At 39.0% G+C, this 13,500-nt stretch overlaps 1 protein-coding gene across 5 annotated transcripts in view; it reads left to right on the top strand.

Moving 5' to 3' along the window:
• The window catches only part of LOC147114129 (septin-8-A-like), a 113,151-nt gene that overhangs the window by 73,237 nt on the left and 26,414 nt on the right, over positions 1–13,500 (top strand). For 4 of the 5 annotated variants that reach the window (XM_085995749.1, XM_085995748.1, XM_085995746.1 and 1 more), the window contains exons 6-9: positions 263–359; positions 891–1,059; positions 3,525–3,657; positions 4,312–4,499. In XM_085995749.1, the coding sequence (XP_085851875.1) occupies positions 263–359; positions 891–1,059; positions 3,525–3,657; positions 4,312–4,499 (587 nt within the window). Of the gene's footprint in view, positions 1–262; positions 360–890; positions 1,060–3,524; positions 3,658–4,311; positions 4,500–6,831; positions 11,762–13,500 lie in introns of those variants that run through there. The other variant, XM_085995747.1, reaches the window with a different exon arrangement.

Raw genomic sequence — 13,500 nt, 5'->3', positions numbered from 1 at the left:
AGCTGCAGACAGTGTTGCACAGCCATTTCCTTAAATAAATCTGCAACATAAATGGAGTATCATAAATTTTCAATCACAATTAGCACCATTGATCATGACTGAAGTGCTCTTTGCTGTTTTGCTATCATTATATTCGACCACATCGCCTACCCCTTCTCAAATTACTTACCATGAATTCATGATCTGTTGAGATACAATGGCAAAAGAACAAAGGGCATCATTGTTTATATGTTGTATACAGATGTGTCTTTTCTTCCCCCAGGCCCATCTTCCATTTGCAGTTGTTGGCAGTATGGAAGAGGTGAAGGTGGGAAATAAACTGGTGAAAGCTCGACAGTACCCATGGGGTGTTGTTCAGGGTAGGTGGAGGTTTCCTAAAACTATTATAAAGACACTTTTCGTAAGGTGTAGATAATGCAAATCTCCTCAATCAGATGTAACAAACTACACTTTTAAGGGGCCTATGGTGTTGGTGCAGTTACTATTATCTGAGTTAATTCCCTGTGTGATGCAACCTTGTCATCGATGTTCAAAGAAAAAGTTTCCTGCAACTTTTTCTGTTGTGCAATCTTGTCATAAAAGTATTGAAGAAAAATAAAAACTGATTCTTTTTGATTTAAAAAAAAAAACTTTTGTATTTGTGTTATAATGATGGCTGAAGTGGAAGTGCCTTACCACTTCAGTAGAAGGTATTTATCTGTTTGGTTATAGGGTGTATTGTACATTCTGTTATTCTGTCCACTGAGTGTTTAATATGAGTCTGCAAAATGTTTCATTCCTTAACATTGACATCCCCCACTTGGCAAGTACAAAAAAGCACCATTAATTAAAATAGTTACACATGTGCATTAGTTGCATTAGTACATTAGGTGTACTTGTTCTTTTGACAGTTGAAAATGAAAATCATTGTGACTTTGTAAAGCTGCGGGAAATGCTGCTCCGTGTTAATATGGAAGACCTCCGAGAGCAGACGCACACACGGCACTATGAGTTGTATCGGCGATGCAAACTGGAGGAGATGGGCTTCAAAGACACCGACCCTGACAGCAAACCATTCAGGTTAGGAAATCCAGTTCAATATTTGGTGGAAAATGATTATTAATACAGCCTCTTTTACAATTGGGGAAGTTAAATGTATGATTTGTAGAGGGGAGAAATGCATATTTATTAAATGGGAATGAAGGTCCACAGAAACACTGTATAACTGCACAACAAGTAATCCTTGCCATGCCAAATGAACAGGAAATCCATACACTAAATATAGAGTAATCCTCATTGATGCCTCTCTAATGTAAACCACAGTTAATTTCCATTCCATAAAGTTGGAAAGATTACAGACAGACCGTTTTCTGTTTACCTCGAGTCAAATCTCTGGTCCTTTGGCAGAGTGTCAATCTGTCTAGATTCTGTGAGGAAAGATGATCCAAAGCCACTTTGCTTTTGTCCTGGAACTGAGAGGTTTTTTATTACATGATCCACTCTCTGAAGGAATGCTTTATTTTGAATTGTCGCAATTATGGGATCATGTTTACAACCTTGCCCATTGCCGCACATTCCAAATGTGGTGTCCTTTATGCTAATATGAAAATAAAATGTTTCTTTGCCTCTAGCCAAAAACAGCAAGAGACTTTAGCTGTGTGAAATAATTATCTAATCTGTTCAAATCTAAACCTAGATTCATGCTGCTGGAAGAATTCAATCTTAAGGCTGCAAGTGTATATAACCCTTGAGGTTGTAACCCTTGAAGTCGTCATCACTTTGCTTCCTGCATAACTGTATAGAATTTCCATTTTATTTAGTAGAGTAAGAGTGAACATGATGTCAGATTTTTGTTGTACTAATCCTGTTTACTTAGTTGAGTAAAACTATTCAGATTCTTTCAAAACACTGGCATGATTGTTCTCGTGCAATTCAGTTCTTTGGAGGACTGCAGTTAGTACAGTACCAGAGGGCATGGTGGTGCTGGAATGTGGTAGGAATGGGTGCGGACATATAGTGACTAGTATTGTGATGCTTTCCACAACAATGAGTGATGGAGGTACCAAATTCCAGACAAATATCAATGAGAATATAGAACACTGTGGACTAAACTTTGGAATTTGTCCAAAAAAAAAATTGAATGTGGAATTTGCATGCTTTGTTTTTTTTTTAAAGAATCTTGAGACTTATGGTACAAGAAACTTTTTTTTATCCGGGACCGACGTGGTGCCGGTTCATCAAAAATTCCAGATAACCGAAAGCTATAGTAAAAGATACGGAGCTGAGAGCTCCGTATAAAGCAACAAACCCTGATGCTTAGCAACAGGTTCAGAACAATGGCCAAAAGTTCCAAGCGTTTCTGTAGCTTAGCAACAGCTGCAGCCACACCCTTGCACAGCAACAGATGGAGGAAGGCAAGTAATAAAACTTACCTGAACCTACTCCTGAATTTTGCCGGTTATTTAGGTGCCGGTAAATCGAAAGTTTCCTGTACAATGATTATTGTTTTTGTGGCTGTCAACTGACATTGAAAAGTGGCACAAATCATTGATATTCTAACATGTCAGTGCTGTGGAGTGATGCTGACAGATTTGTGGATGTAATTTTCACCAACCTCAGCCATACCACCTGAGATAGGTGCCAAATGCTTACCGGAGGGAAGGAAGGAGAGTCACCACGACTATCTTGTGCACCTCTCGGCAGCTATTTTGGAAGAGATGTAGAAGTAGGTCATCAGCCCACCTTCTGAGCTGCAGTTTCATGTGGGGAAAAGCTAACATTACTTGGACTTCATTGTTATAAAAATAATGGAAAACCAAAAAGTAGTTGCTGAAGGACTTGGTGAATCTTTGACTCTTCTGCCTTGCCTTACGATGCATACTAAACTTTGCAAATCATTTGCCAGATTGAACCAAGCTGAAACATATGACACTCTCTTATTCTTTGTCACTGTCCATTTTCTAATGTATTGAAAAGTCTAGAAATTTGATTGTGCCTGAGATGAGCAGGCAGAACCTGCCACGGGGTGGCGCGATGGTCCTTTCTCTTGTGGGATCAATATTCAAATCCAACTCAGGCAGATGGAATAAAAATCTCCATTCTCTACTGACTATAGGGATCACTGTGGCTGGGGGGCCTTGACAAAGGTCCTACTGGGATCACTGTAAGCCTGTAATTCAGTACAAATTGGAAATTTATTTCACGCAGGTCACAAGAACAGATGAGTTGGTTAATGGAAACATTTATATTGGTTGAATTAGATGGTGTTGTTTTGAGGTTAAGATGCACTGTTGGGGTAAAGTAATGGGAGCTTTACTCTGCTTCTGCCTGAGTTTTACCTGATCTGCGAGTGCTTGGTGCAGACTCCATGACAAAAGTGAAAAGTTGTTTCATTCCCCATCACTGATGTCCTGCAAAATGACAAACACAAAATTCAGCAGGCAAAAGTTCTGAATTAATAGCTTTTTAAACTGATCTGTTTGACATGCTGGAGACTGGTATTTAGTAGTTGATTCATAATTCTAAACACATTGCTCTGGGTTCAGCCTGCAGGAAACCTATGAAGCTAAGAGGAATGAATTCATGAGTGAACTGCAGAAGAAGGAAGAGGAGATGAGGCAGATGTTTGTCATGAGAGTTAAAGAGACTGAGACAGAACTGAAAGAGAAGGAAAAAGAGGTGAGCCCTTTTTTCCTAGAAACCGGAAATTAGTTGGATTCTATTGTGTCTTGCTGAAATTATAAATTCTATATCTGTTCGCTTCCTATTGATATTCCACACGCTGTTTATATCCGTAAGAAAAGAAGGTTGTCTGGCCCTGCATTAATACTCAGGCAGGCTACTTATACTGGAACCTCAGGCCTGATGTTGGATGTACTGAATCTTCTGGAATTAAAGGTTCAATTTGCCAAGTGCATGGGTGATTCAACACCCGGTTCTGCCATTTAACAAAAAAAGGGTGAAAAAAATTAATTTAAAAAAATTAGACTTCATACCTTTGTGTGAATTGACAACTTATACCTGGCTACTGACTGGGATTTTCATAGAAACGTTCAACACATCTGCCAGTTTCTGTGTAGCTGGAAAAGAATATGTTGAAAATAGCATCTGGAATTAAAATTTAGACTGAGTTTTTGCATTGTCCATGTGTGGAAAGAAAATAGTAAAGTGAAATTTTACCTTGTGTTACTTGAAGCATCAGACAATACAGTCCATGATACATGAAGGGCAAGTGTTGATATAATGACAAATCTCATGTTTCCTAAAATAAATAAATGGCCTCTACTGGATATTTGGATTTTTGCATGTGTTATTCCTCTGGCTTTGTTACAGCTTCATGATCAGTTTGATCTACTGAAGAAAACACACCAGGAAGAGAAGAAAAAGCTAGAGGAGAAGCGAAGAGAACTGGAAGAAGAGATGAATGCGTTTAACCGCCGGAGAATGGCGGCACAAACAATGGGGCAATCTTTCCAGGCTACAGGACAGCAGCCGGTCAAGAAAGACAAAGATAGAAAAAAGTAAGCTGGTTTAACTAGCTCTCTATGGCTAACTGCACAAAATGTAAATTTTCTTTAGAATATCTGCTTAGTGGGGCTGCAATCATTGATTGCTGAGGCTTGTTCCTCCCTGTCCTATACTTGAGTTATAACTAATCCTACTCTGTGACTTGTACATTGAATATTACCCATACAAGCGCGCTCTCGTGCATCTGTCACCTAACCGGAGTATATATTCTGTTTTTCAAATCTGAGTAAGCTAACGACCCCACACCTCAGTCAGTCCCTGAACTTGTCGTTTCATGTATCAGATCACTTTACAAACCTGAAGCAGTTGGGACACCAGCTGACCTTGTATTATATAAACCTGAAGCTCTGTATTCCTCCATGGAGACATGTAAGCTTAGACATGGTAGCATGGAAGTGCAGGTGGTGTAGAAATGACTAACCACAAAATTGTGCATGGTCCTCGGAATAATGGACTGTACGCAGATATAAATGGGTTATGTAACACGTTGTTCCAGTAAATCGGTCTACGTTACCTTCTGCCTCGAACATTAAAAGAAAGGCCCATTGAGCCCATCCTTTCCTCAAAGCATATACAATTTGCCCTATTGCAGGCTCTACCCACCATATTAGATATCCTCAAACAAAAATTCAGAATACCTGTCTAACTTTACAATTTATATTATGCACCTGTGACCATTTGCTCTCCAAGGTGTGGAATTTCTATGGACCTATCAGTTCAGGAGGTATAAACTTTCATAGAATTTACAGCACACTCACCAAGTGTAGATTATTCACAGATAAATTTGCAATCTTTTGTGTAGTCTCTGATGTGTTTTTTATATATATACTGCACAGACTAGGAAGAGCTCCAATAAGAAGACTCGAGGATTAATTAAAGTCTGTGTCAACATCTTATTGCAGGTCAAAATATCTACTGGTGCTATAGCACTCTGCATAAAGTAGGAAAGGAATACACATCCAGGACTTGCTGGATGACACACAATTAACTACACTCGTCAGAAATTGCTGCAGTGCTGTTGATTAATGCAGTAGGCATGAACTACTCATCCCCAACATGTTTATATTTGTTTATTTCTAAATATATCCTGGTTTCTTTATTTTGCTGGTATTTCTATGTAAGTCAACACTAGACGAAGCACTGCTTGAGCTTGATTTATTCAGGAAGAACTGAACTCCAGAATGGGGATGTATCCATGAATGTGGCTTGCCTTGTAGCCACTGAGTTTGTGTAGTTTTAAAATGAAATAAACATTCCCTTTTGAGAGATAATCAGTTGCAAGGATGCAAGTAACCTGAATCTATCTTCACTAATGTGGCTCGGAGTCACCGATTGTAGGTGATGGTGTTTGTCCTGTGATGTGTTGCACAGTGAATTTCTAATCTGAGATTCTGTTGGAAGAAGGAGAAGTATGTGCCCTGAAGGGAGGGCAGCTTGACGCATAACGCTGTTGTAGAACTCCTAGCAGTTGTCTTAAGTGCAGTATTATCAGTGGTGTTCGAGTCACCAAGACACCCATATTGGCAGTAAAAATATATGTGGTGAAGAGGGGGGCTGAAGAAAACAGATGCAGTCATACATAAAGAGCAGGCACTACTTTGGCAGTTTGAGCGTGAGAAAAATTTGGGGGTGCACAGCTGCCTCCCCCCCCCCCCCCCCCCCCCCCAAATGGTTTGCCTATGGAAGAGAAAATAACTTTAAAAATGGATGGTTAGCAGGCAGCAGGGTGTGATGTGTTGTCATACTGGAGGGGAGAAAATAAGGTTCATGTTCTTTTTTCCCCCTCTCCTTTCTCTCAATTGCTGTAGGTGTCACTGGTCTTGGTACTGGTTTTGCATATAAATATTTTTTTTTTTTTTTTTTTTTTTTAAGAGCAGCATTTTATTATTCAAATTCAGTCAAACTGTGTATGTGCTATAGTCAGGTTTTAGCTTAAGGCTGGCTTTTAGTCAATGCTACCTCCACAATACAGCCGCTGGGCCTTGGAACTGGGCCTGCAGTCCAGGTCTTCAAACAAGCACAGGCACAGGCACGCCAAGTCAAAGAGAAAGATCCATCTTTTATACTGAAGTTAATTGCAGGATCCATGTGTTTCTCATGTATGGCTTTGGAGGCTCTTTTGACACAGGTCAAACCTTGGAGTCAAACAGTTGTGGCTTCAGGTCCCACTTTCTCTCCCTGCCTCTCTCTTTCTCTCTCCCCCCACCCCCCTCTCTCCTCGCATGAATGCCTAGTAATTGGAATATCGTAATTTAGTATCACAACAGAGCATTTATTATTTGCTTCATTCTATGATTTCTAATTTTTGTTTTGTTTCTTTTTCAGTTAAAGCTTCATGCACATTTAAACCTATCTAATGGGATTATTTCTTGTGACCTTAATAACCTAATAGTTATCATCCAAAAAAAAAAGTCTCTTTCCTCCTAACTTTCCCACCCCTGCTCCACCACAACATGGACAACAAACATTCCAAGTCAAAACGCGAGCAGAAGGAGCTAACATCAAGACCTGTGAAACCCCGTTTGGATGATCATCGCATGAATTTGTCTTTTTGCATGTTTCATTGTAATTCTGAATCGTAATTTCATTCCTATTCAGTCCGACACATTGTCTCTGATATGTTGAAATCTTCAGATGAATTCTTCACTACTTTTTTTCCAAAAGGGCCCTTTTTAAAGGAACATTGATATAGAATATATGTATTTAAAATATTTTTGTAAGCATTTAGTGCACCAAGTATCACACAATGTAATTTATGAAATGTATATGCAGCAACCACAAAATTGATTTTCCAGCTTTAAGATATTAATGTTGCACCAAAGAATATATGCAAGATGGAAACCAAGCCAAGCTTTGTTCATAATATTTTATAGGTTTGATTTTCTTAGAAATGAAGGATGTTCTTGAACCTTAAAGTCAGCTCTTAGGGAAAGCTAAAATGTGCAATTTTGTGCCAAATTGTTTAGTCTTGTGTTCTAACTTGAGCAAAAAAAATTCTAGCTTTATATTCTGAAATGGGATCTTATATAAAAAAAAAAGTAGAAAAACCTTAAGTTTCTTCATCTCCAGTTTGTTAGATGCTCAGTTTCTTACACGGGTATAATTCAAGTTAAACCATAATAAACAATGGAGTTACACACACCATCAGATGGAACTGGAGCTATTAAGATGCTGAGGGTTGCCCATTTTTTGGGTGGTTTGGGGGGGGGGGGGTGGGGGGGGAGAGAAGGAGAGAGAGAGAGAAAGAGACAATACTATTTTGGACTCCACAGGAAGCACCTGGTTGAGTTTAACATTTGATGCATCTTTTAATGTTTAATGCCTTTGTTACTACAGGGTTATAGGCTATGAAACCCAGGCAGAGAGGCCCTGCAGGTGTGTGTGTGTGTGTGTGTTCTAGCCTGGTCTCCAATCATCTTGGATCCCCTTGCCATTGCACCAAGACCTTGCTCTGTCAAGCCCGTGTGGTAACTGGTGTGCAACGGCCACCCCACATTAAAAACATTCACGCACAGGCATCTTCCACCCTTTAAAATGAAGTTCGGGACCTGGAACGTCATGACCCTCATGGACAACCCCAACAGAGACTGTAGGTCCCACATTGGACTCATCAGTCACCTGAGAACTCATTTTTCGTGTGGAAGCAAGTCATCCTCGGTTCCGAGGGACTGCCTAAGAAGACGACAGGGTTAAGTGTCAGCCACGTGGAAGAGGTATTCGCCTCATATCACTTTGACATTTCACTCCCTATAACAAATCCTTCTATTTTGCACTTGTTATACAGATGGACTAAACAAGCACATCAGTGTAGCATAGAGTACTTATGCATTTCATTTTTGAATAAGTGGAAGAAAGAGTATTGTAAATATCTTACTTTACAGGCTCTTCTTTTGAAGTCCTGTATATTTTCCACTTTAGCAACTAAACAGTGGAATGGACCCACTGGGTGATATAGGCGGTGGATGGAATTCACCTGGCATTGTTAGTGGCTGTCTCATCATGTAACCTTTTGCTTATGTCCATTTTATATTTTTAGTAAATTGGGATTGATCGGTGCTAGCAGTAAGTGACGTGCCCCAAGAGTGTTCCTCTTTTTCCTAGCCTACATCACTCTAGTGTGTTTTGTTTCTGAAATGGGAGATTTGAGGAGGTTCCAGTGAAAAGGCATTTAAAAGGGATTGTTTATAAAATTGTTTTAGCAGTAAAAGAAATGTTGGCAGTGGGATCCAACATTGAAGTATCCCTTTAAGAAATAGATAGTCACTATACGTATATGCACACATTTTATAGGTTAGCTAAATTTTGTATGAAGGAATTACAGTTTTAAATTGATCACACATTTCTATAACTGAATAATATGAAGGCTTGTATGAATTGGCTTTTAAAGAGGGCACAGGGATTGATTTTTATTTTGAAATTAGTCTTAAAATTTCCTTGCTGTGAAACCGCTCCCAGTTAGCGCAGCGAATATATCAAGACTGAAAGGATTCATTTGTGGTGATCACTCAACAAATTGAGAACCAGATCTTTTAAACAAATTTATGTTTTGATCTCTTGTTTGTCCAAGAACTTTGTAATGAATTATTTTTTAAAATGGAGCGCATGTATCCACAAAGTAGCAAATAAGCTTTTAAGTGCTCGCTTAGTATAGCTTTTAATGCAGGCACTTCTATAGGAAACAGAACCCTTTAAATATGCTTACCATAGTATTTGCTTAATCAAATCAACAGTAGTGTATCCTCACAACGGTTAGAGGCTAGTCATTTCTCCCTTCACTGTCTCTAACTGCAACAGGTTTGCATTGGGTGATAAGGTGAGGGGTGAGGTGGGGGGTTGTAGGTCTACATCCCACACCTCCCAGCTCCTTGTATTTCTAGGCTATACAAAGGCTACATGTACTTGTAAACTTCTATTCTAGGAAGTGTTCAATTCACCAACACTAGCATTCCTTACATTGATGTCTGAAGTTAACTCAAAAGCTTATGATTTTATATGCATAACCCTTTGGGATTAATTGTGCACTTTGTTTACTGCCCATAGCCTTTACTGTACATAGCCTGTAGCACTGGGAGATGTGATTAATCATTTAGAAATATGTATTCCCATCAGTGGATTGGTGATATTTTGTGTTTAAGGAGCTTTATTATGGGTACTGTCACTGTGCTTTAAGGCAGGGTAATTGGTGGACCTTGGAAATTCAATATTTTACCCTAGTAGATCACATCAAAACTGAATTTAGTAACAGTTCTGGTTTGGGGAGTAAATAAACAGCAATAGGACTGTCTACTTTAACTGGACACTGCCGGCAGGATTGTGCTGTACTCGAATCTTTCCAATTCAGATTGACTTTGCAGTGTTGAAAAGGTTTTGGGTTGCTTGCTTTTTAGTTACTCCTGTGCTTCTACAGGTCATGTTTTCTTCAATGCAAGAGCAAGGTATGTAAACCAAGATAATGAGGTACTTTATTAAAAGTAAAACAAACCTCTTGCACATCTAAAGCTGCAAGAACCTTTTTTTAGTAAAGGCCTGTTTCTTCATTAATTCTGTTAAGTCATTGGTTATCGTTCAGAAGGAATGTGGGTTGGTGAATAATCTCTTGGCTTACATTCTCCATTCCTAAATTCCTTGGAAATTAGTTGTCCTAAAACTTTGTTTAGTTAAAATAAATGAGAAGTCGGAGTGGGCTGGTGCTCCATCTTGTGGCTGAAGAAGAAAGGACCCTGATTCACATTTGCAGTTCATCGCCTGCCAATTTCTAGCAATGCTGTCTGAGGAAGTACAGAGTAGAGGCCAGGTACATCTGCAGAGCGAGGGGAAAAAGTCAGCAAGCAAGTCACCTAAGGCATCTCCTAGAGGCTAATTACAGAGCCTTACTGGCAGAGGTCTGGGTGTGGGTCATTTGGTTACCTGACTTTTTGGCCCATGTACTGTATGCAGAAGTGGGGTTATCTAGTGGCTGTAAATATATACTCCTTGCTATGGGATGGATTTCCAACCAATCAAAGTGTTAGTGTGGTTGAATATGTTGTGATTTCCTAGGTGAAAATAGAATTAAAACTCAACTGGGATGGCCTTCCCTATAGTCAACTAGCTGTTGAAAGATCGCTACTTGTTTAAGATACCATAAAGGTTGCTGGCTTTAATTCCTTTTGAACTCTACCCTGCTCTGATTTAGTGCTTTCAGCAGAGTAGGTGTAATCGGAGAAAATCAGGGCAGATTCAAGGAGAGGCCAGGGTGGGGGGGAGATATGGTAAACAACTGCTGTCTCACTGGTAACATCTTAAATCTGTCAGCCATTGTGTGACCTGCACTGTTCTGATATCATTTCAAGTTGAACCAAATATTTTATCCCTTTTTTGTTTTGGTTTTAGATTGGGATATTTCCTCTCCAAGTTCCATCTCAGTTTATGGAGTTTTAAGGTCTAAATGATTTCCGGTTTATGAAACACTTAAAGAAAAGGATATTGTAGCTTTACCATCAGTTATACAAAAACGCACATTGTGTATTGTCTCTGTTGGAGGCGGAGAGTTTTTTTTAAAAAATGGATCAGGTTTATTTTAAGATGTAATTTCTCATTGCATCATTGGACCAAACTATTCTAAAACAAGTTGTAGAGAAACAGTTTTTTTAGCATTATTTCTCATCAAGGGTGCTTGCTTGAAATCCATAAGATATTTATAAAATTATATATATAATTTTTTTATTAAGTAGACATTAGAGTTGAGCATTGAATTGTTCTAAAACATTTTGCATATAATACAATTGCTAATATTACTTGAAACTGTATCACTCCATATTATTCTAGTTCATTGTACTTTTTTCATTTTTACCTTTGTTCGGTGTGCTTTTGTAATTCTTCTGTTACTTTCAGCCACTGTAATTCTGTGTACCTGGTAGTTTGCTCAGGTCATGTGCTTTTGTGGAACATTTATACATTGTCTATCTGTACTTGAACAATCCTTTTTATTGTTCAAACATTTTGTGACAGTACTGCACTGACATCTACCATTGACTTATTTTTAATTATATTCTAGCATTTCAATTAGTTATCCATTTTACATTGTGTCTATTTTTAATATTATGACTTGGTTAAAAACTGATGTGCATACACAAAATCAAAATGGTTATTTCTGTGCCAGTTTAGTATAAGTTGTGTTTTAAATGTCCTGGTTTTTATTTTCATTATTTGTTTGTTTGCTTCATACTGACTGTTTATCATTAAATGTTAATAAATCATTTGTTTTTGAGATTTATTTTGCTTGTCTCCATCTCATGTTTGGTGTCCACCCTGTAGAGAGTAAAATGGAGGAGAGGAGAACTACTTCAAGAAGGTATGAATCACATACTGGCATGTTCAGTAATTACATTGGAGACTGGGTAAAAGGGAATCATACATACCAGCACGGTGGCTAAGTGGCTAGCACTGTTGCCTCACAGCACCAGGGACCCGAGTTCGAATCCGGCCTCGGGTAACTGTGTGGAGTTTGCACATTCTCCCCGTGTTTGCGTGGGTTTCCTCCGGGTGCTCCGGTTTCCTCCCACAGTCCAAAGATGTGCAGGTTAGGATGATTGGCTATGATAAATTGACCCTTAGTGTTAGGGGGATTAAATACGTGGGGTTACGGGGATAGGGTGGGATATGTGTTGGTGTAGGGGTTATGGGGATCGGGTGGGATATGTGTCGGTGCAGGCTCAATGGGCCGAAATGGCCTCTATCTGCACTGTGGGGTTTCTGTGATACCTGGTACTGTACACTGAGTAAAGGACCATTCTCTCGCATGGTACTGTACAGGTTGTGTGTGTCTGTCGAGTTCCCTCTTACCCAGTGAAAAATAAAAGTAAATATTGTGTGTAGGACATGAACTTCCTGTCCACAAACCTTACTTCCTGTTATCGCAATTTTTGGTCATGCTTTTTGGTCCATATTTTACCATTATAAATTGCTCTGTCAACATTTCCCATCCAGATTTATGTCAAATATCACTCTAGTTCCAAGCTCTGACTATGATGGCTTTATGGTGTTTCCAACATCTTCTAACTTGGTTACCATCTTGTATAAAATAAAAATTATTGTATTGATCAACTGACCATGGGGCAATGCCGTGGTCTATTAACTGACGTGTGTGTATATGTGTGTTTCACATTGCTCAAGTATCAGCTTCTGTATTTATACCACGTACTGTGGAAAATTGAGCCATTCATTCACATCCTTTTTGTCAATATTTTAAATGTTCCCCCAATTCTGGGCTTTATACAACATTATTTAATATGCTCTCCCCAAACACAATGAACCAAGCTAAATTAACAACTTCGATATAAATGGAACTGGAAGTCCTAGACTGGCTAATAGTGTTAAAAGTAATAAATCCTCAGGAATGAATGGTATTTATCCAGAGTGCTGAAGGAGATTAGGGAGGGGATTTGTGAGGCATTGACCATTGAGATAGTAACTAGACACTAGGAAAGTACCAGTGGATTGGAAATAGGCCAATGTGGTTCCCAACTTCAAAACTGGTGATAAATCAGACACTAGACTTGAGCTTACAGCCTCTTTAGTCTTTCTTCACTACTATGTGAAATAATAGAATCCATTACTGGAGTAAACTTAAAAAATATCTGTACAGAAAAAAACTTAGCTAACAGCTGTCAACATGGATTCAGATGTGCCTCACCTAACCTTGTTTTTGAGAACCTGACAACCCTGGTGGACTGTGGAAATGTTGTGCCTAGATATCAAAAAGGCATTTGACAAAAGATCAAGATGAAGGACTATTAGTTAAGCTCTAAGTTGTGGGGACTCGGTCAATCTTGGGTATGGATAAGAAATTGACTGATGGGTAGGGGGAAATGGTGATATGGGGGGCAGGGGTGGTATGGAAATACTGGTCTCGGTTCTGGAACCACTACTGTGCCTAATTCACATCAATGACATGGTTGTAGAAACCTAATACAAATTGGCCAAAATAAGCTCCTACATTTGCTCCAAGCCCAT

The sequence above is a fragment of the Somniosus microcephalus genome, chromosome 8 (assembly GCF_052327205.1).
Source record: "Somniosus microcephalus isolate GS21.2 chromosome 8, FLI_Smic_1.0, whole genome shotgun sequence".
Lineage (NCBI taxonomy): Eukaryota > Metazoa > Chordata > Chondrichthyes > Squaliformes > Somniosidae > Somniosus > Somniosus microcephalus.
The sequence above is the reverse complement of the archived record's forward strand: the minus strand, read 5'-3'. Positions and strand labels throughout refer to the sequence as shown.